Below are 27671 nucleotides of genomic sequence, written 5' to 3' on the forward strand. Positions count from 1 at the left end.
TTTGTAAAATAAATACTATGACTTTATAATTAAGTGATTTATTTTCATATTCTCTATAACACAAAGTAGCAGTGACTTAATTAAAAATATATTCATCATTTGTGGCCACCCAGCATTTTTAAATAGCTTTCTTATATTTTGGTAATTTCCTTTTTTTTTTTTTTCGTGTCCTATACTTCATTCAATAATTATTAACAAAAAAATACCCAACATTTATTGAGTACTTATTATGTGCCAGGCTTGGCGGCATGAACTTAAAGTGCACTATATTATTTATTCTTTACCTTGTGGCATTTTTTTTCTTTTTTATTATTATTATTATTATTATTATTATTATTATACTTTAGGCTCTATGGTACATGTGCGCAACGTGCAGGTAAGTTACATATGTATGCCATGCTGGTGCGCTGCACCCACCAACTCATCATCTAGCATTAGGTATATCTCCCAATGCTATCCCTCCCCCCTCCCCCCACCCCGCAACAGTCCCCGAAGTGTGATGTTCCCCTTCCTGTGTCCATGTGTTCTCATTGTTCAATTCCCACCTATGAGTGAGAATATGCAGTGTTTGGTTTTTTGTTCTTGCGATAGTTTACTGAGAATGATGATTTCCAATTTCATCCATGTCCCTACAAAGGACATGAACTCATCATTTTTTATGGCTGCATAGTATTCCATGGTGTATATGTGCCACATTTTCTTAATCCAGTCTATCGTTGTTGGACATTTGGGTTGGTTCCAAGTCTTTGCTATTGTGAATAATGCTGCAATAAACATACGTGTGCATGTGTCTTTATAGCAGCATGATTTATAGTCCTTTGGGTATATACCCAGTAATGGGATGGCTGGGTCAAATGGAATTTCTAGTTCTAGATCTCTGAGGAATCGCCACACTGACTTCCACAAGGGTTGAACTAGTTTACAGTCCCACCAACAGTGTAAAAGTGTTCCTATTTCTCCACATCCTCTCCAGCACCTGTTGTTTCCTGACTTTTTAATGATTGCCATTCTAACCGGTGTGAGATGGTATCTCATTGTGGTTTTGATTTGCATTTCTCTGATGGCCAGTGATGATGAGCATTTTTTCATGTGTTTTTTGGCTGCATAAATGTCTTCTTTTGAGAAGTGTCTGTTCATGTCCTTCGCCCACTTTTTGATGGGGTTGTTTGTTTTTTTCTTGTAAATTTGTTTGAGTTCATTGTAGATTCTGGATATTAGCCCTTTGTCAGATGAGTAGGTTGCGAAAATTTTCTCCCATTTTATAGGTTGCCTGTTCACTCTGATGGTAGTTTCCTTTGCTGTGCAGAAGCTCTTTAGTTTAATTAGATCCCATTTGTCAATTTTGGCTTTTGTTGCCATTGCTTTTGGTGTTTTCGACATGAAGTCCTTGCCCATGCCTGTGTCCTGAATGGTAATGCCTAGGTTTTCTTCTAGGGTTTTTATGGTTTTAGGTCTAACATTTAAGTCTTTAATCCATCTTGAATTGATTTTTGCATAAGGTGTAAGGAAGGGATCCAGTTTCAGCTTTCTGCATATGGCTAGCCAGTTTTCCCAGCACCATTTATTAAATAGGGAATCCTTTCCCCATTTCTTGTTTTTGTCAAGTTTGTCAAAGATCAGATAGTTGTAGATATGTGGCATTATTTCTGAGGGCTCTGTTCTGTTCCATTGATCTACATCTCTGTTTTGGTACCAGTACCATGCTGTTTTGGTTACTGTAGCCTTGTAGTATAGTTTGAAGTCAGGTAGTGTGATGCCTCCAGCTTTGTTCTTTTGGCTTAGGATTGACTTGGCGATGCGGGCTCTTTTTTGGTTCCATATGAACTGGAAAGTAGTTTTTTCCAATTCTGTGAAGAAAGTCATTGGTAACTTGATGGGGATGGCATTGAATCTGTAAATTACCTTGGGAAGGATGGCCATTTTCATGATATTGATTCTTCCTACCCATGAGCATGGAATGTTCTTCCATTTGTTTGTATCCTCTTTTATTTCCTTGAGCAGTGGTTTGTAGTTCTCCTTGAAGAGGCCCTTGACATCCCTTGTAAGTTGGATTCCTAGGTATTTTATTCTCTTTGAAGCAATTGTGAATGGGAGTTCACTCATGATTTGGCTCTCTGTTTGTCTGTTATTGATGTATAAGAATGCTTGTGATTTTTGTACATTGATTTTGTATCCTGAGACTTTGCTGAAGTTGCTTATCAGCTGAAGGAGATTTTGGGCTGAGACAATGGGGTTTTCTAGATATACTATCATGTCATCTGCAAACAGGGACAATTTGACTTCCTCTTTTCCTAATTGAATACCCTTGATTTCCTTCTCTTGCCTAATTGCCCTGGCCAGAACTTCCAACACTATGTTGAATAGAAGTGGTGAGAGAGGGCATCCCTGTCTTGTGCCAGTTTTCAAAGGGAATGCTTCCAATTATTTTGAGATACGTCCCATCAATACCTAATTTATTGAGAGTTTTTAGCATGAAGGGTTGTTGAATTTTTTCAAAGGTCTTTTCTGCATCTATTGAGATAATCATGTGGTTTTTGTCTTTGGTTCTGTTTATATGCTGGATTACATTTATTGATTTGCATATATTGAACCAGCCTTGCATCCCAGGGATGAAGCCCACTTGATCATGGTGGATAAGCTTTTTGATGTGCTGCTGGATTCTGTTTGCCAGTATTTTATTGAGGATTTTTGCATCAATGTTCATCAAGGATATTGGTCTAAAATTCTCTTTTTTTGTTGTGTCTCTGCCAGGCTTTGGTATCAGGATGATGCTGGCCTCATAAAATGAGTTAGGGAGGATTCCCTCTTTTTCTATTGATTGGAGTAGTTTCAGAAGGAATGGTACCAGCTCCTCCTTGTACCTCTGGTAGAATTCGGCTGTGAACCCATCTGGTCCTGGACTTTTTTTGGTTGGTAAGCTATTGATTATTGCCACAATTTCAGCTCCTGTTATTGGTCTATTCAGAGATTCAACTTCTTCCTGGTTTAGTCTTGGGAGGGTGTATGTGTTGAGGAATTTATCCATTTCTTCTAGATTTTCTAGTTTATTTGCGTAGAGGTGTTTGTAATATTCTCTGATGGTAGTTTGTGTTTCTGTGGGATCAGTGGTAATATCCCCTTTATCATTTTTTATTGCATCTATTTGATTCTTCTCTTTCTTTCTTTATTAATCTTGCTAGTGGTCTATCAATTTTGTTGATCCTTTCAAAAAACCAGCTCCTGGATTCATTAATTTTTTGAAGGGTTTTTTGTGTCTCTATTTCCTTCAGTTCTGCTCTGATTTTAGTTATTTCTTGCCTTCTGCTAGCTTTTGAATGTGTTTGCTCTTGCTTTTCTAGTTCTTTTAATTGTGATGTTAGGGTGTCAATTTTGGATCTTTCCTGCTTTCTCTTGTGGGCATTTAGTGCTATAAATTTCCCTCTACACACTGCTTTGAATGCATCCCAGAGATTCTGGTATGTTGTGTCTTGGTTCTCGTTGGTTTCAAAGAACATCTTTATTTCTGCCTTCATTTCGTTATGTACCCAGTAGTCATTCAGGAGCAGGTTGTTCAGTTTCCACGTAGTTGTGCGGTTTTGAGTGAGATTCTTAATCCTGAGTTCTAGTTTGATTGCACTGTGATCTGAGAGATAGTTTGTTATAATTTCTGTTCTTTTACATTTATTGAGGAGAGCTTTACTTCCAAGTATATGGTCAATTTTGGAATAGGTGTGGTGTGGTGCTGAAAAAAAATGTATATTCTGTTGATTTGGGGTGGAGAGTTCTGTAGATGTCTATTAGGTCCACTTGGTGCAGAGCTGAGTTCAATTCCTGGGTATCCTTGTTGACTTTCTGTCTCGTTGATCTGTCTAATGTTGACAGTGGGGTGTTAAAGTCTCCCATTATTAATGTGTGGGAGTCTAAGTCTCTTTGTAGGTCACTCAGGACTTGCTTTATGAATCTGGGTGCTCCTGTATTGGGTGCATATATATTTAGGATAGTTAGCTCTTCTTGTTGAATTAATCCCTTTAGCATTATGTAATGGCCTTCTTTGTCTCTTTTGATCTTTGTTGGTTTAAAGTCTGTTTTATCAGAGACTAGGATTGCAACCCCTGCCTTTTTTTGTTTTCCGTTTGCTTGGTAGATATTCCTCCATCCTTTTATTTTGAGCCTATGTGTGTCTCTGCACGTGAGATGGGTTTCCTGAATACAGCACACTGATGGGTCTTGAGTCTTTATCCAATTTGCCAGTCTGTGTCTTTTAATTGGAGCATTTGGTCCATTTACATTTAAAGTTAATATTGTTATGTGTGAATTTGATCCTGTCATTATGATGTTAGCTGGTTATTTTGCTCGTTAGTTGATGCAGTCTCTTCCTAGTCTCGATGGTCTTTACATTTCGGTATGATTTTGCAGTGGCTGGTACCGGTTGTGCCTTTCCATGTTTAGCGCTTCCTTCAGGAGCTCTTTTAGGGCAGGTCTGGTGGTGACAAAATCTCTCAGCATTTGCTTGTCTGTAAAGTATTTTATTTCTCCTTCACTTATGAAGCTTAGTTTGGCAGGATATGAAATTCTGGGTTGAAAATTCTTTTCTTTAAGAATGTTGAATATTGGCCCCCACTCTCTTCTGGCTTGTAGGGTTTCTGCCAAGAGGTCCGCTGTTAGTCTGATGGGCTTCCCTTTGATGGTAACCCGACCTTTCTCTCTGGCTGCCCTTAACATTTTTTCCTTCATTTCAACTTTGGTGAATCTGACAATTATGTGTCTTGGAGTTGTACTATAATTTCCTATAGTACAAGTTTTAACTTCCCAGGATAGATGCCAGAAAATTAATATTCTCAAACCCCCTCACAGGTAAGGTAGAGGTACATGAGCAAGTATATACTTCTTACTTGATATTGTATGGGAACAACAACAGGTAGCAATCTTGAGTGAGAGGGTTTATTTTTTGATAAAGGTGGTAGTAGGAGTTTCTGGTTGTTCCAGGTTCTTGGTATCAAAGGTGCCAACTAGTGCTGACCGTGTAGTTTTTCCTGGAGAACCTCCTAAGTGTGGTTGGGCTTGTTTTCTGGCTTTCTGTCATCTAAATTTGGCTCTCTGACTCTTAACAGACCTTCTATAAGCTCCCTACTAATCCTTAAATAAATTCCTTTTCTGCTTCAGCTAGCCAGAGGAGATTCTGTTGTTGGCAGATAAATAAGAAGGTTGACTGATGGACTTGATATGAATGGTTAATTTTTCTAAAATATAGTATTATGTATTATTCATCTTAGAAAATATAAATAAATATCTTGCTTCCCTTTTTCATGCCATCAATTTGTGTACATTGTATTGTTTCTTAAAGCTCCTTTTTTTTTTTTACTAAATTGTAATGTCTTTGAGAGTGAGGTCCATGTTTTCTCACCTCTTTGTGTTGTCACACATGGTAAGCATTCAATAAAAGTTTATAAAATTATAATAGTAAAGTTAGGATACTTTAAAACTTAATTTTCTTTTGGAAACCTAGTGTTTTTGCCAAATCGTGCATGGCTAAAATAACCTTAGGCACAGCTTCTATTAGTGTTTCACAGAGTAACAGGCAAACATGCCGCAGCCCAGTACGGAGCAACATCAAAAATGAGAGCTGATCCAGAAAAAAAAAAAAATTGAACCAATTTTCTTGTTTATTCAGTATTGTTTATGTACCCTCTTTTTAAAAATAGCAAGTGTTATTTTTGCAACTATCCTTGGGCAGTCTTGATATTTTCCCAACACTGAAGGCTTAATTTTTTGAGCTAGTGTTTTAGAAACATGCACTGCTTTATCTGCCTTTAGTACTGTACTTTTGGATAAATTTTTTAAATGAGAATAATCCTGGAAGGTGGCATTTTGTCTGCCTTACCAGCAAAATGTGATGTACTTCAGCATTTTTTTTTCTTTTTTTGAGAGGGAGTCTCACTCTGTTGCCCAGGCTGGAGTGCAGTGACGCGATCTCGGTTCACTGCAAGCTCTGCCTCCCAGGTTCACACCATTCTCCTGCCTCAGCCTCCCAAGTAGCTGGGACTACAGGCACCTGCCACACCACACCCAGCTAATTTTTTGTATTTTTAGTAGAGACGGGGTTTCACTGTGGTCTCGATCTCCTGACCTCGTGATCTGCCCGCCTCGGACTCCCAAAGTGCTGGGATTACAGGCGTGAGCCACCACGCCCAGCCACTTCAGCATTTTTAAGATACTGTTTTTAATTTTTAACTGTAAGTGTTAAAGTTTTTAAAAAATGGCTGATTATATATATTAACTCTAAGGATCTTCAGCAGGCTCCCATTCCCTATTTACTACACTACTGAGGATCAGGAAAGAGACTCCATAGTTGTATTTCTAAAGGAAAAGGGCTATTCTGCCTTATGCTGGCCTATACCAGCCATGTACTTTTTTGTCCTTCCTCACATCTCTTTAGTATTCGTAGTCTGAGGCTAGATTCCATAATCCTCCCCTGAAAGGTACAGTGTATGAGGAACAGCAGCAGTGTGAGTAGCAGCCCTTGATTAACTGCAGATAGTGCACACAGATGGCATTATCACACTTCAACTGTGTCATGAATTTTCTTCCTCTTCTAGGAGCAAGCCAGTTGGTGCTAACTTTGGCCTACCAGGCAAACTGTGTTTCTGTCTCTTATACTGACCTGCTAGGAAAACCTGGGGGAAGTTATTTCACCCTTCTGTATGTCCTTAATATTCGCAGCAGGTAAATAATTTGTGAAATTACCTTATCACCAATCTTTATATTGGGCAAAAGTTGCTTTTCACTGCTTTAGGCAAAGCAAGTCCGTAAAAGTTTTTTCATCTACTCCAGCTTTCCCTTTCATTTTCTTCCCCAAGCACTAGTTGTCACTCTTTCACTTCTACAGAACATGTAACACTCTTCTCTATCAGAACAAAATGTATTTCATTGATGTTAGTCATGTATGCACTGCCTTCAGGATTCCCAGATTTTTTTTTTTTTTTTTTGCTGTCCTTTCCCTACTTGGTGTTGACTCTTCACATCTATTCTACTATTTGGTGCTTCCTAGTTCCTTTATCTTATTTCCTTTGGAAAAAAACAAAGTGTCACATTTAATTTTGAAAATGGAAATCTGCCATAAACAACATTATATTTTACTTGTATGTATAACCAAAAAGGGAGAATTTCTAGACTTAACAGTCTGAGATGTTTTATAACTAATAAGTGATTTTATAGTGAGCTCATAGTCAGGATTAATTATGACAAGATTAACCAAAATCAGTTTTCTCTTCCAAGAATAGTAATAAACAAACCCAGTTTCTGATGGTTGATTCTAAGATACAGTATCCTATTACAAACTTTTAAACAAACTCTGAATTAAATTTTATGGGAAATAACTTGAAAACTTTGCCTGTTGTTAATAACAGTATATTGAAGAAAAATATTCTACCCTTCTCAGTACATAAAGTGTAGAGAAACTCAGTTTCATGGTAAAGTACACAGTATCTATAAATTTAACATAAACATGATTAAATCATTTTTTTTTTTAGCTTTGAAAAATTGATTTAAGACTCATTTTATTTTACACTCTCTCTAGTTTAAAAGTCACAGAGTATCTTTAAGGCTACTAAAAGGCAGCAGTCTTACCCAACTGAACTTCAAGCCCATGACTCAGAATCAGCTATCTTTAACTTTTAGCTATTTCTTCTGGTAATCATGTTCACATTTCTAAATAAATGCTATGTTGCTATTTCTTGATTTTTCCATTTGGCATTATCTATTGCTGTTTATCTGTGGAATTCTTTTACACCTACTTCCACTGATAGGGAAGCTCTATTCCTCTTCTTAATTTTGTTCTCTTCTGCCTCGCCCATCTCATATATTATTGTTGATTAATAATTTAGCTCTGTCTCATTTTTAACCCCTAAACTAAACATTATTACTGTTTTTATAATTTATTTTTTATTCATATTTACCCATGATTAACAGTTAATTTGTTCCCAATTCTTCTCACATTTTAGAACTTCTTTTGGTAATCATCTCTTCTCTTCTAAGTATATACTATAGGAGTATGTTTTCTGTATATTTCAGTTTGGACAGTTTCTATCTCTGTCTTCAAGTTCACTAATCTTTTCTTCTGCGTGTCTAATCTGTCATAAGTTGCATTCTGTGTATTTTCATCTCAGACATTGTAGTTTTTATCTCCAAAAGTGTAGTTTGGGTCTTTTTTATATCTCTCATGTCTCTACTCAAGTTTTTGACCAAACGGAATAATATAGTTTCAATAACTACTTTAATGACCTTATTGCTAATTCTCTTTTTTTTTTTTTTTTTTTTTTGAGATGGAGTTTCACTCTTGTTGCCCAGGCTGGAGTGCAATGGTGCAATCTTGGCTCACTGCAACCTCCATCTCCCAGCTTCAAGCGATTCTCCTGCTTCAGCCTCCCAAGTAGTTGGGATTACAGGCATGCACCACCATGCCCAGCTAATTTTGTATTTTTTTTTAGTAGAGACAGGGTTTCACCATGTTGATCAGGTTGGTCTCGAACTCCTCACGTCAAGTGATCCACCCACCTCAGCCTCCCAAAGTGCTGGGATTACAGGCGCGAGCCATCACGCCCGGCCCTTATTGCTAATTCTAATATGTATATCATTTCTGGGTCAGTTTTGATTGATTTTTCTCATCATGGGTCATTTTTCTGCATTGTTGTATGCCTAGTAGCCTTGGTTTGAATGCCAAACATTGTAAATTTTACCTTGGTAGCGCTGGATATTTTTGGATCTCTATAAATCTTGAGCTTTTTCCTGGAATGCAGTTAAGTTAGTTGGAAACAGCTTTATTTTTCTGGCTCTTTTATGATTTTTTACTTGGATCCTGAGCACTAGTCCAGGTCTAATTATTCTCTACTACCAAGGTAAGACCTTCCTGAGTATTCTACCCAATATTCCATGAATTATGAGTCTAGTTTTCTAGCATGGCTAGTGGGAACAGGCACTATGTTCTCTAATATTTTCTAAGTTTGTCCCTGTACTGATCAGTACTCTGAATACTCCAGGGAGATCCTTTGCACATCTGTAGAGTTCTCTCTTTATGCAGCTCCCTACTCATTGGTACTGTGCAGGTACTATGTCCTGCAGACTCTAGTTGCCTTGGTCTCTCTGGACTCTTGGCTCCTTCTCAATAAGGGAGTCTGCTGGGCTTTGCCTGGGTACTCTCTGTCTGTTTGCATCATGATCTGGATACTCTTTCAAGGCAATAAACTGAAACAATGTTTGGGCTCACCTCATCTCTTTCTAATGTGTCATGGATCACTGTCTTTTGCTTGAAAACCATTATTTCATGTATTAGGATTTTTTTTGTTAGTTCAAATGAAAGTATAAATTTGATTCTTTATTACTTCATTTTGGTTGGAAGCAGAAGACACTACATGGAAGTTTTCATTTTAGTCTAATTGAAAATGGCTTTAACTTATTCTCGTCTATGAATGATAGTTTAGCTGGTTATGCAGTTCTAGTTTGACGGTTATATTAATTCAGCATTTTAAAGATACTGTTCTGTTGTTTCTGGTTTATTTTGTTGCTATTAGTAGATCTCTTAGTCTGTCATTCCTGTATATGTAATCTGTCCTTTTTACTGCATCTTGTAAGATTTTTTTTGTGTATGTCTTTGATATTTTATTATTGTTTTATCATGTGCCCAAATGTGGCTTACTTTCTTCATTTATTTTTTGGGGCTTCCTGAAATGAAGATTTGTGCCCATTAGTTCTGGAAAATTCTCAGCCATTATGTCTTCAACTATCACCGTCACCATTACCTTCCTACCTCTCTATTCTTATTTTCTGAAGCTCCAATTTGTTTTTTGTCTCTTGCTTTTGTTTTGTTTTGGTTTTTTTGAGACAGAGTCTTGCTCTGTTGCCCAGGCTAGAGTGCCATGGCATGAACACAGCTCACTGCAACCTTGACCGCCTGTGCTCAAGTGATCTTCCCACCTCGCCCTTCCGAATAGCTGGGACCACAGGCCTGTGCCACCACACCAGGCCCATTTTTTTTTTTTTTTTTTTTAAGAGATGAAATCTCACCATGTTGCCTAGTCTGATCTTGAAGTCCTGGGCTTAAGCTATCCTCCCACCTCGGCCTCCCAAAATGCTGGGATTATAGGTGTGAGCCACCACACCCAGCCCAATCAGTTTGTTGTATGTTAGATACTGATTTGTGCTTCTTTGGTCTGTCTCTTCCTTTTCAGTTTAATCATTTTTCTCCCAGTTTATTTGCTATTATTGTAATGTATTTTATTTTATATTAGTATTAGTATTATTTTTTAAGATGGAGTCTCACTCTGTCACCCAGGTTGGAGTGCAGTGGTGCGATCTCAGCTCACTGCAGCCTCTGCCTCCCAGGTTCAAGCGATTCTCCTGCCTCAGCCTCCTAAATAGCTGAGATTGCAGGCGTGCACCACAACGCCCAGCTGATTTTTGTATTTCTAGTAGAGACAGGGTTTCACCTTGTTGGCCAGGCTGGTCTCAAACTTCTGACTTCAAATGATCTGCCTGCCTCAGCCTCGCAAAGTGCTGGGCTTACAGGCGCGAGCCACAGGGCCCAGCTGTTGTTATCATGTATTTGAATTCTATCTTGTCTTCTTTTTAAACTCCATAGAACATTTTAATCATTATTTATGCCATATCTATGTAAATTAACCTATGTATTATCACTTTTTTTTTCTATCTTTTTGCTTTAGTTAGGGATCACTGTTCTTCCACTGGAAGCACATTCTTTAGAATTTCCTTTAGATTGTGTTTTTTAGTCACAAATATCACATTTTTTTGGTCTGAAAATATCTTTTTGTCTATATTTTTGAGAGATATTTTTACTCTGAATGGCAATTTCTGTTGGCACTTCTTTTCTGAGTATATTAAAGATACTCCATTGTGTGCTGGCTTCTGTTATTACTGTTGAAGAGTGTCTTAGTCCATTTTGCATTGCTGTGAAGGAATACCTGAGGCTAAGTAATTTATAAAGAAAAGAGGGTTATTTGGCTCATGGTTCTGTAGATTGTACAGGAAGCATGGGGCCAGCATCTGCATCAGGAGAACGCCTCAGACTGCTTCTACTCCTAGCAAAAGGTGAAGGGGAGCTAACATATCACGTGGTGAGAAAGGGAACAAGAGAGAGGAGGAAAGTGCCAGGCCCATTTTAACAATTAGTTCTTGTGACAACTAGTAGAGTGAGAACTGACTCACTGCAGTGAGAATGGCACCAAGCTATTCATGAGGGATCTACCCCCATAACTCAAACACCTGTAACTAGGCTGCGCTTTCAGCATTGGAAATCAAATTTCAGCATGAGAATTGGAGGGTGCAAATATCCAAACTATATCAAGGAGTTAGCTGTAAGTCTGTTTTTATTTTAATTTCTGTATTTTTCATTTCTAGAAGTTCTTTTTAATTCATATTCAAAACTGCTTTGTCATTTTTTATAATCTCCTTCTCTTTGCTCATGTTTTCAGTTTCTTTTCACTGAACATTGTATTCCTTGTGTCCTATAATTCTTACATCTATTATCTCGGGGCCAGATTCTTTCTTCCTATCCCTCCTAGTATCTTAATTCCGTTTGTGTTTTATCTTTGACTATGAACTCATTTCTTATCACTATAGTAGTAGGAGTTCCTTAAAGTCTAGACTTAAGGTGCATTCCCTTAGAGATTTGATTTTGTTGTTGTTGTTCATGTACCTGACAGCAATATTGGCATGAAACCACATTAAGCTCATTTCTTAGTGTGATGTTTTTCTGAGTACTCAGGAAATGTGAATTTCGGCAATAAATCCATATGAGTCAGCTAATAGTTACAAATTCTTAAGATTTTTTTTTCCCCTCACCACTCCTATCGTGAAGACAAAAAAATTTTCTTGCAGTTCTCTAGTTGAGGATGAGGGGAAGAGAAGGGACTTTTTTCTAGTATGCCCCTCTACTGAGTGTGTGTGCTTTTGGAGTCCTAGCTCTGTACAGAGGAAGCCAAATTCTGCCTGCCCACTACCATCCTCATTCAGTAAAAAATAAAACTCCATAAAACTCTAAACACATTTGAAAAAAGTTGAATTTTATTAAGAATATTTAATATTTTTAGGTACTCAAATGTAATATATATAAATACCAAATCACTAATGACAGTAATAGTATGACATTTCAACCAAAAATATAAAAGTAGGCTGTTCTATAAAAGAGCAAGTTGTGATATTTGCCAAAGTAGTGTTCTTACTATTTATGTATTTATCTTACTGGATTGCAATCTGATTTATAGAAAAATAGCCAGTGTCAGCCATTGATTTGTTCCCATTTTTGGCTCTTGTAAATAATACTTCTTAAGAACATTTATATACAAGCTTTCATGTGGACAAGTGTTTTTATTTCTCTTGGGTATATACCTAGGAGTAGAATTGCTAGATCACATAGTAATGTTTTCAAAAGCAATTATACTACCTACAGTGTATGAGGTTTCTAGTTTCTTCACTTTTTCACCAAAACTTGTTACTGTCTTTTGTGTGATAACCATCCAAGTAGGTTTGGAGTAGTATCTTCATTCTGGTTTTGATTTGCATTTATCTAATTGATAATGAGGCTGAGCATCTTTTCATGTGCTTTTGTTGTTCACATCTTTAAAGAAATATCTATTCAAGTTTCTTTCTCTCTTTTTTTTTTGAGACGGAGCTTAGCTCTTGTTGCCCAGGCTGGAGTACAATGGGGCAATCTCGGCTCACTGTAACCGCTGCCTCCCAGGTTCAAGCGATTCTCCTGCCTCAGCCTCCCTTGTAGCTGGGATTATAGGCATGTGCCACCATGCCCAGCTAATTTTTGTGTTTTTAGAAGAGAAGGGGTTTCACCATGTTGGCCAGGCTGGTCTCAAAATTCCTGACCTCAGATGATCCACCCGCCTAAGCCTCCCAAAATGCTGGGATTACAGGCGTGAGCCACTGCACCCAGCCCGTCCATTTTTTAACTGGGCTATTTGTCCTTTCATTATTGAGTTGTAAGTATTCGTTATATATTCTATATACAAGTCTCCTATTAAGTGTATAATTTACAAAAGCATCCTCCCATTCTGTGAGTTGTCTTTACTTTCTTGATGATGTCTTTTAAAAGCACAAAGTTTTCTAGTTTTGATGATACCCAGTTTATCTATTTTTCTCTTGTTGCTTATTTTTTAGGTGTCAGATCTAAGAAACCATTGCCTAATCTAAGGTCATGAAGACTTAAATGCCTATCTTTGCATCTAATTTCATTTTTTTAATTAAGTTTTTATAGTAGTGCTAATAAAGAAAATCTTAAGGGGGAAAAAAGCACTCATATTCCCATTAACCTAGAAATTATTTACTTCTGCAATACTGTCACCTCCCTGCTCAATATATACTTATTTTCATTATGACTATTAAGTACTATGTTGTATTCTGACATTTTCTGTATTTATACATGGTATTAATAATTTTTAAGGCTACATAATATTTCCAGTTTATTTCCCAATTTTAAAACAATTTTTTCATAGTTTTGTTTTTCTTATATGATAAAACTCCAGTTAACATTGGTAAGTACATAACTTTTTGCTTCTGTTGAATTATTTTCTTAGTATAACTTTCTAGGAATGGAATTATGGGGTCAAAGATATAAATATCTTTACAGCTCTTATATGAAGTCATATTCTAGAAATTATTATAATCAGATTCTACTGTGCTTTCATTTAATAAATGAAGTTGATAATACATTATAAATTGAAGAATTTACCTTGAGGATAATTATGTCAGCAATCCTCCATCAAATTCAGATTGAAGTGATATGTGTATTTCTTCATCTGAAAAAAGCAAAATGGTACTTTTATGAGACACTTTTTACTGATATTTAAAACTAGGAGAGGCTGGGCACGGTAGCTGATGCCTGTAATCTCAACACTTTGGGAGGCTGAGGCAGGCGGATCACCTGAGGTCAGGAGTTTGAGACCAGCCTGGCCAACATGGTGAAACCCCATCTCTACTAAAAAATACAAAATGTTAGCTGGGTGTGGTGGCAGGGGCCTGTAATCCTTGCTACTTGGGAGGCTGAGGCAGGAGAATTGCTTGAACCCGCGAGACAGAGGTTGCAGTGAGCTGAGATTGCACCACTGCACTCCAGCCTGGGGGACAGAGCGATACTCTGTCTCAAATAAATAAATAAATAAAACTAGGACAGTTGATTGCCTTTTTGACTAAAGATAAATATACTTAAAATTTATCATTTTATGGTACCCTCTAAATAATAATAGTATAATTTGTTAAATTTCTTTAGGCTTCGGGAGCAGGAAAGAAAAGAAGCGGAAGAAGCTAGTCAAAAGGAAATAGAAGAATGGGAAAGAAAACTTCTAGCTCAAGCAGCTCCAACTTGTATGGAGACCATGTGGGAAATTCCAGCTATTGGGCATTTCCTTTGTTTAGCCCAACAAATTCTAAATTTGCCAGAAATAGTCTTTTACGAATTGGAACGTTGTCTTCTGATGCCTCAGTGTAATGCTTTTCTATCGAAAATAATGACTTCTCTATTAAGTCCTCCCCATCGCAGACCTACCTTACATCGAAGACCTACTTTGCCTTATAGGACCTGGGAAGCAGCGCTGAGGCAGAAAGTACAACAGTGGTACACTGCTGTAGGGCAGACTGAAAATCCTGATAACTGTGCTGAAAAACTGGGGTTGTGTCCTCAGTTTTTTAAAGTCCTTGGAGAAGTTAATCCATTGGAAGAAAAACCTTTTCACGAACTACCTTTTTACCAAAAAGTATGGCTACTTAAGGGTCTTTGTGACTTTGTGTATGAAACACAAAAGGAAGTTCAAGATGCTGTACTTGGACAGCCTATCCATGAATGCAGGGAAGTTATTCTTGGTTATGATTATTTGGAGAATGCTTATGTACATTTTCCACAGTTCTGTGGTGCAGATGTACGGATTTATAAACAGAGACCCTTTCAGGCCCCAGAATTTCCAGTTCCACCCATTAAAATACAAAGAGTACCTCGGATTAAATTGGAGAAATTGAAGTGTGACTATGTTAGTACAAGTAATGGAGAACATAGATGTAGTAGAGACAGCCTGCCCTCTTCCTTCAAGAAAGAGCAGGAAAATAATTTTGATCCAGTTTGCTGTCCTGCTAAAATGATCTTGGATAATCATGACATCTCTGTTGAAATGGAAGTAAAATCCAACTATGAAATTAGAATTCGCAGGCCTTGTGAAATTAAAAAAACTGATTGTTGTAAAGAAAATTTAGAGAAACCAGGGAGTCCAGGGGAAGTTACTGGCTTTGGAGAGCCTCTCAGTCCAGGTGAAATAAGGTTTATAGAAAATCAGGAAAAATATGGTGAAGCTTCCAGAATAAAGATTGAACCCAGTCCATTAAAAGAAAATACTCTAAAATCTTGCCAAATACATGTAAATGGAAGTCACAGTGATCATCCAGAAATTAACTGCCACAAAGTTGTAAGGGATATTCTATTAGAGCAGTCACTACAGAGCCACAAGAAACTCAAACTAACTAAAATGAGGGCAAAAAAGAAGAAAAAGAAAAAAAAGAAATTGAAAGATGTTTTGAATGAAAACTTACAGAGAAAGCGTGAAGGTCTTCATTCTCTTGCATTCAAGTCTTACAAACCTGAGATCCAGAATAAGTTATTGATCATCAAAAAAAAAGCAAAACACAAGAAGCACAAATCTGGTAAGCTAACACAAATGGATGGGAGTTATATTTAAGTATAATTCAAATTGTTTTTTCAATTATGCATCATGGATGCTTTGATTGAGAGACTAAAATGCACATTGTATGCATGCGTGTATATTTGAGGGTCAAATTTTATTTTATATTCCATGTGTTAAAAAGCCAGAGCAGATGACATTTTATATACTTACAACAAAAAAAGTACTGATGCAGTATGTTTGATTTTAATTTTCAGTTGAACATGTTTGGACATTATATTTTTACCTCTCTCTGGACCAATTTCTTTCCCATTGCTTATGAAATGTGTTTTGTTGTTGTTGTTGTTGTTTTTCCAGGCTAAGGGCAGTACAGTGTAGTAGGAAAAGCACTGATTTCAGGAAGTAACATTCCCAGGACTAAAGTTCATAGCAACTAGCTACTTAAACCAAGGGTAGTCAGATTATCTTCCTGGGTCTGTTTTTTTCCCACATCATGTATTTTTCAGAACTCTGTTTTCAGTATATATTTTTATATCAAGAAAATATGTGGAATATAAGAAAATTACATCAATTAATAAGACATGAAGCATATTTCTGTAAAAGGATTTGTAAATTTGTCTTTCACCAAATTTAAATGCCCTATATATTTGTCACCAGCCTATTTAAACAACAAAAAATTCTATGAAGTCTTCAGTAGCTGATTGCTCTGTTTTTGAATTTCTTAGATGCTTTTGCTTTACTTGTTGTCTGTCTTTTAAATCAGTTTATGTCTCATTTATCAAGCAGATAAGTGAGATAAAAGCAGATGATCAGCTTTATTAACCCTAATAAGAAGTTGCTTGATTGGAAAAAAAAAGTGGAATTAACATTAAAATCTGGTGGTTCTTCATCATCATCGTTTGTGGATTTCGGTTTTTTATTTCTTTCTTCAGTAGCAAAAGTAAGATTTGGCAAAAATTTGGTAATGAATTGGAAAATAAGGGAATTAATCTTTTAGCTAATATAATTGGTATTATGTTTTAGTTATTTAAATCATTAAATACAGTTGAATGTGTTTTAAAACATGTATATAATGTATCATTGATAAAGTAGTATAAAATATATTACCAAAAACAGGCTTAATTTAATGGACTGAAAATTTCAAAATGGTCCACATTGATCCAGGTGGTGAAAAACCACAATGTTTAAAAGTTACTTTTAGAAATAAGCCTTGTAAATTTTATAAGCGATCCATTTGTTCTTTATAAATTCAGTTTGATGAATTTGGCAAGTTCACTTTGAAATGTTAGTCTCTAAGCCGGGCACAGTGGCTCACACCTGTAATCCCAGCATTTTGGGAGGCCGAGGGGGGCAGATCATGAGGTCAGGAGTTGGAGACCAGCCTGGCCAATATGGTGAAACCCTGTCTCTAATAGAAATACAAAAATTAGCTGGGCATGGTGGCATGCGCCTATAGTCCCAGCTACTCGGGAGGCTAAGGCAGGAGAATTGCTTCAACCCGGGAGGCAGAGGTTACAGTGAGCAAAGATCATGCCACTGCACTCCAGCCTGGTCAACAGAGCAAGACTCCGTCTCAAAAAAAAAAAAAAAAAAAGGAAATGTTAGTCTCTAAAATATTAAATAATATTTTAAAATTAGAACTACTTCCCAACTCACGTATATAGTATATTATTAATATAATTGTAACCCAGAACCCTTTATTGTTTATTACACTACTATTCATGTGCTCAAAGGTAATAAAGTGGTTTATAAAATAGACACTGCTGTAGATTAGAGAGAAAATTGGGAGGAGGAGTTTTGTATCCAGGTCTAGAAAAATGAATAGAAACACTTGGAAGGCAAATTTATAAATTGTATTCAGCAAGTACTCTAAGCCTTAGTTGAGGAGAGAAGACTTACATGCATGAAACAGAAGAAAAGAATACACTTGTTTATATGCTTATTTTATTCTCAGAGCAAATTTTAGGAAGTCAGGTCTTAAGTGACAAAAATGTTTGGATCTGGTAGATGCAGTTTTGTCTGCTTACCTAGTTAATACTGGGTAAACATTGGCCAATTCCCTTTTTTCATCAGTTATTGAATTCCTTATTGATATAACAATGTTACATAAACTGTTATAATAACAACTAAACATTTGTTTTATGTAATTTTCAGTCCACTTGTCTATTTGAGGCTTTACCCTGTTCTTCTGTATTAGGTGTGAGACATCGTGGCCTTTCATAGTCAGTTTGGGGCATACCTTAATCCAGTCTTTATTTTCTCTTTTTAAAAGTGAGCTCCATCATCATAGGTTTGGAAAATACTCCTCTTAAAGATTCACATTGTGCTTTAGTAGAGGTTCACAATTCATTTTGCAAAACTGATAATAGATTTGTTATGAAATTCAGAAATCTTCAGATTTTAGAAGGGCATTATGGTGTATATAATGTTTAAGTCATAGCCAGTGGGGCTTAGGTTAAGTAATATCCCCAGTGGGAATTACTCCTGTAATCAAACATATAATCTCTACAGAAAAATGTATGAATTAAACTAAAGAAAACAAAGACTAGGAAACCTTAAGTTGAAGTCAGGTTTTCTTACCATATAAATTATATTTAGACTTTTAGTTTTCAAAATCTTCTGAACTTCTAAATTGTTAAGTTATTCTGGGCCTGTTTATTAAAGACTCTGGAAAGTCTTGAAGAAAAGAAAACTGCTTAATTTTGTTTAACGTAGTATTTTTTTCAAATTTATTTTAACACAGCTTTTTTTCAAGTAATAGTTACCAATGATCTGTGTATTCTGTAGAATACACTTTGGGATGAGCTGTGTCATTCATGACTGATGTATGAACCTTCACTTAGGGTGGACTAAGTTCCACATGTGGTTAATCTGGTCTGTTTTATGTTGCGTAATACAGGCTTTAATTTTTGGTAGTATCTCCAAATTTAGTAAGCCTTCTTATTGTGTTGGCAGATGATTTTTAGTAGAAGGCACAAAGACAATTTGGTTGAAAAATGATTTGATAATTTTAGCACAGTTTGAGGCAGTTTGGGTAATATTTAAGCATTTTAATCTACTTTTCAGAATTGGGGTTTCTTTCCTCCTTTTTAAATTTTGAATTCATTTTTACTCATTTAGGCCTATTCCTTACTATTGGAAACATTATAGAATAAATAGAAGACAATGGAAACAATATAATGTCCATTATCTCGTGCTTGATCTTATGTTTTTATTCAGTCATAGAAAAGAAAAATATGTCCTGGTGATTAGAAATTTTTCCTTGATGACCTGTTTTCAAAATTTAAACGTTTCTGAAAACTTTGTCATTTAAGCAAGACAGGCAAGATTAGCTGTGCATAAATTAAAAATAATTATTTAAGAGTAAAAAAAAACTCAGAGCAAAAAAAATTCAGATCATTTGGTTTTCTTTCATTGTTTTTTCTTATTATACAAGCAGTACATTTTCTTTAAAGAATACAGAGACAAGCAAAAAGAATAGCCCTTTCCTCATTACCTAGTAAATGTTTATTGTTGTATCACTTCCTTAAGGAAGCCTCCCATTATCTTTTGACTTGTTAAAATTTTCCCTGCTGTTCATGCTTATAGCACCAGACACTTCTCCTTCGTAATACTTATTATAGTTGCATTTACTTCTAGGTTATTTTGAGGATTGTCTCCTCTCTATTCTATAACATTCTTAGGGACAGAAGGATTATTTCTGGCTTTGCATCCCTGGTACTTTAGCAGATTGGTTGATGCGTTTTGTGGGAATATACTGAACAAATAAATGAACACATTTAATATGGTTCACTTAGATGTAACTAAAACTAACTCCTTAATATGTATCTTTCAACACTTTTTCAAAGACTATGTATTTTTGAATAGGATTATACTATACATACCATTTTAACAATCTGCTTTTTTTTCCCCTACGTGTCAGTATACCATGAACATCTTTGGGCAATAAATAGGTCCCTGCAGCATCATTTTAAATGGCTGTGTAGGATCCTGTTGTATTTTGCAGTTAATTTAACCAGTCTCCTTATTGGACATTTTGTTTGTTTTCAGTAATATACTATTATAGATCGTGTAGAGCAAGTAGAGTTGGCTAAAATGAATTAGAAATTCTAAAAATTAGGGGACTTTTTATAAAATCTGAAAAAACACAAAAAAGATTACAGATGCATTAACAGTTACAAAAAGCTTATGGTGTTTTAAGATACTTTCAACCAGTTTTGTTTGGAAAGTTTTCCCCCCTCAAATAGTCATTATTTTCTTTTCTTTTCTTTTTTTTTTTTTTTTGAGACAGAGTCTCACTCTTGTTGCCCAGGCTGGAGTGCATTGGTGCGATCTCTGCTCACTGCAACCTCCACCACCTGGGTTCAAGCAATTCTCCTGCCTCAGCCTCCCGAGTAGCTGGGACTACAGGCACGTGCCACCATGTCCGGCTAATTTTTGTATTTTTAGTAGAGATGAGATTTCACCATGTTGGCCAGGCTGGTCTCGAACTCCTGACCTCAGGTGATCAGCCCGCCTCGGCCTCCCAAAGTGCTGGGATTACAGGCGTGAGGCACCACGCCTGGCCAATAGTCATTATTTTCACCCAAATCATTTTATGGTAGCACCTCTAAACTGACTAAAATGAATAAGACAAGTGGTCTTATTCTCTTACAGGTGAAAAAACTAAGTTAAAAAGTGGTCAGTGACCTCAAGTGAATAATAGTTAAGTACAGATAAAGACAACACAGTAAAAGGTCAAGTAGAGAAAAAAATTAGTGTGCTATGCTAGCCTGGGAAGGTTTTACAAGGGATGAAGGACTTTGAAGAATAATGGGAATTGGATAGGTGGAAAACGTTGAATAACACAAGCAAAAGCATAGAGGCATAATTAAGTGAGGTGTCACTGGAAGAAGCACAATTAAAGAAAACTTTCGTGGAAAAGTTGAGGTTTTAGAAGCTGTTCGAATGATAGAAGGGTGTCATTTTTGGGTGATCTTTCTAGGCATGTGGTACTATGTTAAATAATTGAATCGAGTCCAGTGCAAGGAATTGAGCTTGAAATAAGATGTATCAGATGTGTAAAAAGTAATGAGCTGCTTTATAGGAAATGACTGAGAAGGTAGTGTAATCTGCAGTGTTTGATTATTTCCAGGCCCATATTTGTGAAAAGGTTATTATATATAGTTCTGTAGTGATAGCACTAGAGACCCTAACTACATGTGTCTTATGGAGAAAAGTTTTAGCATAACAGCTGAAGATTTCAAAATATAAAGAGAGTGAAAGGATTTACTATACTCCATGTCCTTTTATTTTTTCAATCCTTCTACTTTTTGTCTAAAAAACCTAGTACTCATTGAGTGCTTATTGTATGCCAGGCACTGTTCTAAGCCTTTATACATATTATCTCATTTAATCTTCATGAAAGCTTCAAAAAATAAATATTACTATTATTCCCCGTTATTACAGATTTTAGAGATTTTTAAAAATTGAGATAGAGATTTACTTGTCCAAGGTCACACAGCTAGAGCTAGTAAGTGACAGGATTAGGAGAAAGGATCTTGCAAGATAATTAGGATACCATTAAAGAGCTATGAAAAGAAGCTGGTAGGGGTAAGATGAAGGGGTAGATGATAACTTTTAACAAGAGAAAATTCTAAATCCAGGTAAGGATTGATTATGTGACTTTTCTATCACAGTGATAGAAGAAAATTCTGTTTTGAGAGAGATGCTGCAATAAGTAGCAGAATTTGGCAACTGATTCAATATTCTAAGTTAAAGGGTAAAAAGAAATGGGTGTTCAGGAGTTACTGAATTATGTGATAGGGTTAAAGAATTACCAGTATGATAAGAAATTTGCTTATAGGTAAGGAGAATAAAAGGAAAATAAACTGTTTTGTTAAGGTCAAATTGCTTACTTGAGATAGAACACTCCAGAAACTCCTAGAATATAGTTAGCTCAAGACATGCACATTTAGTAAATAAAAGACAAATTTAGGCTCTAGTTCTGTGACTTTATATCCCAGGCACTTTGCAAATTCACTGTTTAATAATACAAATACCCTTGAGTTTTTACTTGCAACAGTGATTAATATCTTAGTATTCATTTATTTATTAAGATTCCTAAGATGAAAGTACAGAGGGAGGAGTGAATGTGTTGGGATAATTTTAAAACATGGAAAGGCTAAATCTAGGAAAGCATTGAAGTACCTTTTTTTTTCTTTTCTTTTTCTTCCTCCTATCCCTCCCTGAGAGACAGGATCTCGCTATGTTGCCCAGCTGGCCTCGAACTCCGGGGCTCAAGCCATCCTCTCACCTCGGCCTCCCAAGTAGCTGGGACCACAGGCGAGCTGGGATCACAGGCATGCACCACCACACTTGGCTTAAAGTGGAAGTCTGAGTATAAGTAGCCCAGTGGTCTGAGGATTGAAGACAGGAAAACCAAGTAAAGGAGAGGGGTAAAGAATGAGGAATAAGAAACTGAGAAAGGGGAACTGAAAGGGGGATGATAATCACCTTCGTGTGTAAAGAAAATATGCCATTTCTTTTATAAAAGGCGTATTTCCAGATTCTAGAAAACTAGAGTTTTATGCCTCAGTTACAGTACAAAATATATCTTTAGTTATAATTTTCCCTCTCAGGTTGGGCATTCTTTTCTTAAATTGTTCTAAGCATAGTATTTTAGAAAGCTTCATTAGGGTATACTTTTGTAACATTAATTACTAAGGTTTATTATTAAGGTTTATTAATGTTTCCTAATGCATTTTCCAGGTACAGTTGACACTTTGTTTTAGGCTCAAGAGTGGTATTGAAATTCTGTGTATGTTTTAATTTGACTTCTGACTTCAGCATAATTTTAGATTTGAGAATTTTATTCTATTTTATATGACCAGGTAACTTAGGGCAGTGGAAGTAAAAGGCCTGGGATGTGATCAAGTTGAGTGATAAGGGAAGGGAAGCCCACTGGGGGGTAGTATGTAACTTGCCCTGTATATATTTTGTCCTGAAGCAAAAACAGATTACCAGATAAAGGCGTGGTTTTGTAGTATCCCATGCTCATTTTTAAAATAATATTTAATTTTTTGAAGTGCTGATTTTTTTACTGAAGAATACAGGAAAATTTATACTGAAATAGTTTTTTTGAGGATATATACTGAAGGTATTAAAAAACAGTAAATGTACAAATCATCCAACCCTAATCAAAAGGAATGCTCTGAGCCAAACAGAAGATTACATCTCTTTCAAAAATTTGAAAGAATGCAGTATTTTACCATAAAAAGAGTACAGCTTTGAAGTGAGACAGACCTAATTTCACATGTATGCTCCTAGTGTATATTAGCTACAGCTCCTCCATCAGTTTCTTTACCGGTTTATAGCCTGTTTCTTTATCTGTGATAAGTGAGGTAGTACCTACTTGGCTGTATTGTTAGGATTAATTAGAATAGCAAATGCATAGTATGTCACTTGGAGCTTGGCACATGGTAGGAATCAATAAGTGGTAACTTAGGATATTTGTGCGGTAGAATTACATAATGGAAGGAGCTTGGACTTTGTAGTTAGAATCCCTGACTGTGGTGCTTACTTACTGTGTGACACATGAGTAAGTTAATTAATCTTTTTGATCTTCAGTTATCCCATATTACAATAGAGTTATTACCTACCTGGGAGGGTTATATTGAGAAATAAATAAGTTTATTTATACAGACCACTTTACTAAGTATCTGACACACAGCAGGTTCTCAATAAATGTTAATCTTCTTACTACTACTACTAGGTCATGTTGAAACTCTCTGGTGAATTGTTTAAATTATTTAAAATTGTTGTCAATGTTTTCTTCACTACAAAATAGACTTAAATGGACCCTCAGAATTGTAAACAATTACCTGCATCCCTTTTCCTACCCCCTAGACTGTTGGTGACATTTCTGAAAAAAGTAGGATTCTTGTATTTAGGGATCACTTCTTAGAACTTATGTGTGCTAAATACTGTAAATACAAAGTGAATAATGTGATTTCTGTCACCAATAATTTACAGTATAGTAAGGATGACAAACATAAGAACAGACAATTACAATACTCTAAGTATTACATTCATTGATTTGTGTACAAAGTAGAGTGATAGTTTAGAGGACATGCATAAGAAGAACTGAGATGGAGTAAGTAAAAAGAATTTAAAGAAAGTTAAAAGATTTTCTGTTTAGGCTTTTCTCACCATAGCTTAGCTAAAGCTAAAGCAATAGCTAACATTTATTGATCACCTACCATGTGTCTAGCAGTAGTATCAGCTTTTGGGATGTTATAACCCATTTAATTCTCACAGAGTAGGTAATACTATTATCCTTGTTTTACAGATGAAGAAACTGCACAGAGAAATAAAGCAGTTTGCTCAAGGTCTTGTATGTAGTAGCTATTATACGTGACCTCTATAATAGTAGGTGGTTGTAGCAGTTATTCAAACCCAGGTAGTTTAGTTCTAAAACTCAGGCTTATAACCAATATGTAACATTACCTCCAATTCCCTAATAACATTTAAGAATCCTAATGACATGGTGAACTGAAATACCAAGTAGCCACCTTAGCTTCTCATTCCATTCAAATAGAGTAGCTGCTAGAGTTAACTGAGAGTTTAGTACCTGTGTTTAGTGCCTGTGTAACAATAAGATGAAATTCATGGGACTCTCAAGGGTGACCTCTGTTGTGCTTATAAATGAATACAAAATCAAATGGCTTTTTTTTTTTTAAGCTAATCAGAGTAGGGCTGGTGGGGAGAGGTTGAGGAAGAATTTTATTTCCTCCAAATTACTGTTTTTATAAAACCTTCCCATACATAAGTCAGCAAGATCATTCAGTTTTTTCTTGTGAACTTGAAAAAAATGGTAAAGGCAATGTATAGAGGAAAGGCATCTTGGCATTCAAATTCATGAGCCCCCTTCAGCAATACTTACGGCACTCAGTTTAGGAATCAGTTACTAGCTGTATTATAGAGATACCAAGAATTTAATCACTTCTCCCTGAGTATTGCTTATTTAAGTAGCCCACTCACTTACCTATCTTTGTAGGAGTTTACTTCTGTTATAAGGTACTGTGTAAGCGCAGAAGTAAATAACAATGGTGAATAAAGAAATATATGTTGGGTTATTTTAATTTAATTGAAAGCAAATGTCAAATGACACCCGTCAATACTTATTAAAATAAGACAGTTAAACCCCTGTGAACCTCAGCAACTCAAAATTTGCAGTTCAGTCATAGTATACATGGATTTTATTGAGCCAAAAGTTAGAAATTTTATAAATTACAGTTCTGCGATATGATTAAAAAGTAATACAAAAAACAAATTATAAACTGGAATTGTGTCAATTGAGTTGACGTATTTCTTGCAAGATGATCATGTTTATATAGGAAAATGTTTGGAAGGGAGCATTAGGATTATGTACAGCAAAGTTACTTTATATACTCACTCATTTTCCCTTTTGAAAAACATATTGACTTTTAAGTGGATTTTAGTCTGCAAATGATTGTGAACTAAAAATGACAGAAAAGTATTTCTGAATATTTTTTGTGCCCTTGTGTAGATTGTAAGCTCCTAGAGGACAAGATTTTTCTTTTTTATAATTTTTTACTTTCGTGTTGTCTGTGTAACTTGTACAGTGTCCTATATCTAGTATTTGTTGAGTAATTAACAGTTTGTTAGTTGATTTTGCCAATTACAAATTGGGGGAAAACCTTTAATATGTTTCTAACTAAAAATAGAATTTTGTTTGTTTGTTTTGTTTTTTTTTGAGACAGAGTTTCACTATTGTTGCCCAGGCTGGAGTGCAATGGTGCGATCTCGGCTCACTACAACCTCCACCTCCCAGGTTCACACGATTCTCCTGTCTCAGGCTCCCAAGTAGCTGGGATTACAGGCACACACCACCACACCCGGCTAATTTTTGTATTTTTAGTAGAGACGGGGTTTCACCGTGTTAACTAGGCTGGTCTCGAACTGACCTTAGGTGATCCGCCTGCCTTGGCCTCCCAAAGTGCTGGGATTACAGGTGTGAGCCACCGCGTCTGGTCTAAAAATAGAATTTTTATGCATGTATGTATATTTTTTTGTCAAGTTAAATACAAAAAGTAGATATATTTCAGTGTATACTGTGAATTGGCTTTAAGTATAAGAGGTTTATTTTTCCCAGAGGTTTCTGATTCCGCAAATAACTAGGTGCACTTTAAAGGGAGATGTTTATCTTCTTTTAAAACTTTGGGTATTGATACCACCAAGGGCAGCCTATTAGGTGAGTGCAGAGCTAAAGGAGTAGAAAAACTTTGTTACCTAAGCTACTAAGGGGATTTTCACATTAGACTGGCTAGAGACCATAGTCTTCAGCTGTAGTTCTTATGCAAGTTCCTGACTGCGAGGTCAATGTTAAAGGTAAGGTTTTTTTTCCTATGTAGTCTCATCTTAAGTTGCAAATGTAGATTTTAATTAAGCAGTAGTCATGTGACTTTTTTGCCTAATCTTGCAGTAGATTCTACTGTATAACACATTGGAGATGGTAATAGTTCAGTTCATATAAACATAAAACAGCATTTGTTAATATGTCTGTTAACAGGTAGTTAATAGTTTAATATTTGCTTTTACTGGGGCTTGTTTTGATTCATCATTTTTATTTGACTCACTAGCAGCCATCTGTTAGTCACAATTTAACATTCAAGGATCTGCGTAATTTGTTTTTTGTTAATGAAGTGCTATAAACAGCATTATGAAGCTTTTCTCTTTTAATCTTGAAAGGAAAAAAATCCGTCTCTAAAAAAGCAATCACAAAGAAGAGGAAAACTGTCACAAAGTCACCTACTGTACCAGAGTTTCAGGTAAATGTTTCAACTTTGTCTCGAAATTTTTTAATTTTTTGTTTCAGTGTTCATATCATTCCTCGAGAGTTTGGCTGAATTCCAAGAAACTGTAGCACACATACTTGTAATGAAATGTTTCTGACAATGACTTTTCCCCCTGCTAGTATTTCATAATTTTTACCTCTATTTTTGTCTTTTAATAGTAAAAACCCTTTTTTATATCTTAATCTCTACTACATTTCCTAGAAGCAGTTTAATAGAAATAATATATATACTATATAGTATATGTATGTGTGTGTGTATATATATATACATATATACGTATATATGTATGCATATATATACGTATATATGTATGCATATATATACGTATATATGTATGCATATATATACGTATATATGTATGTATACGTATACATACTATATATGTATGTATACGTATACATATATATGTATGTATACGTATATATACGTGTATATATGTATGTATACATATATATATGTGTATATATGTATGTGTATATATATATAGCATACATAAAAGCAAATGTGTGAATAAAACTCTCCCAAGAACAAATCATAATTTGGAGATGGTAACATTGCCTAGATAGTTCGTTTTCATTTATTTGGGCACTGTAGAAATAAATGGTAGATTTATTACTTGGAAAACAAATCTTTCAACTCTTAGCTGTATATGATCTTCAAAGAGAATATTAAGTAAAGGTTAATTGAAATGGTCTTTAAACATTTCTGTGGAAAGAAAAAGTAATTGTATGTACTGCCATATGATTAAGTGAAGAGTTTTTTATTTGTAGCTAATGCTAAGCAGAGAATCTCACCCTAATTAATGCTTTTATTTTCTATTTTATAAAAGATGTATTTTCTTCAATAAACACTTTCTTTAAAAACGTCTTTGCATTCATGTGTCTAGTCAATTTTCAGAAGTTTTATAAACTCATACCTAATGACCAAAAGATAAAAGTGATGTTAAAATGAATTTGTGAGTCTCAAGTCAAGTAGAGATGAAAATAAAGGGACAATAGCTATGAAAATATTGATAATATATAATGTGAATTTAATAGATATATCTAAAAATGTGGACACATTCATTTTCAGTAAAAATTCTATTTTGGAGAGTGTTTTTATGGAAGTTACTAACTGGTAAAAATTTAACATTTTTAAATCAACAGTTAAA

General features: G+C 35.5%; 1 protein-coding gene across 7 annotated transcripts in view; it reads left to right on the plus strand.

Moving 5' to 3' along the window:
* Nucleotides 1-27671, plus strand: part of BRD10 (bromodomain containing 10) — a 141960-nt gene that overhangs the window by 29534 nt on the left and 84755 nt on the right. For all 7 annotated transcript variants that reach the window (XR_008504531.2, XM_063649541.1, XM_063649542.1 and 4 more), the window contains 2 exons: nucleotides 14267-15684; nucleotides 26415-26494. Coding sequence is in view for 6 of the 7 variants with exons in the window: in XM_063649541.1 (XP_063505611.1) it covers nucleotides 14267-15684; nucleotides 26415-26494 (1498 nt within the window). In the remaining variant the exon portion in view is untranslated. The remainder of the gene's footprint in view (nucleotides 1-14266; nucleotides 15685-26414; nucleotides 26495-27671) is intronic.

The sequence above is a fragment of the Pongo pygmaeus genome, chromosome 13 (genome assembly GCF_028885625.2).
Source record: "Pongo pygmaeus isolate AG05252 chromosome 13, NHGRI_mPonPyg2-v2.0_pri, whole genome shotgun sequence".
In the NCBI taxonomy this organism is placed as follows: Eukaryota; Metazoa; Chordata; class Mammalia; order Primates; family Hominidae; genus Pongo; species Pongo pygmaeus.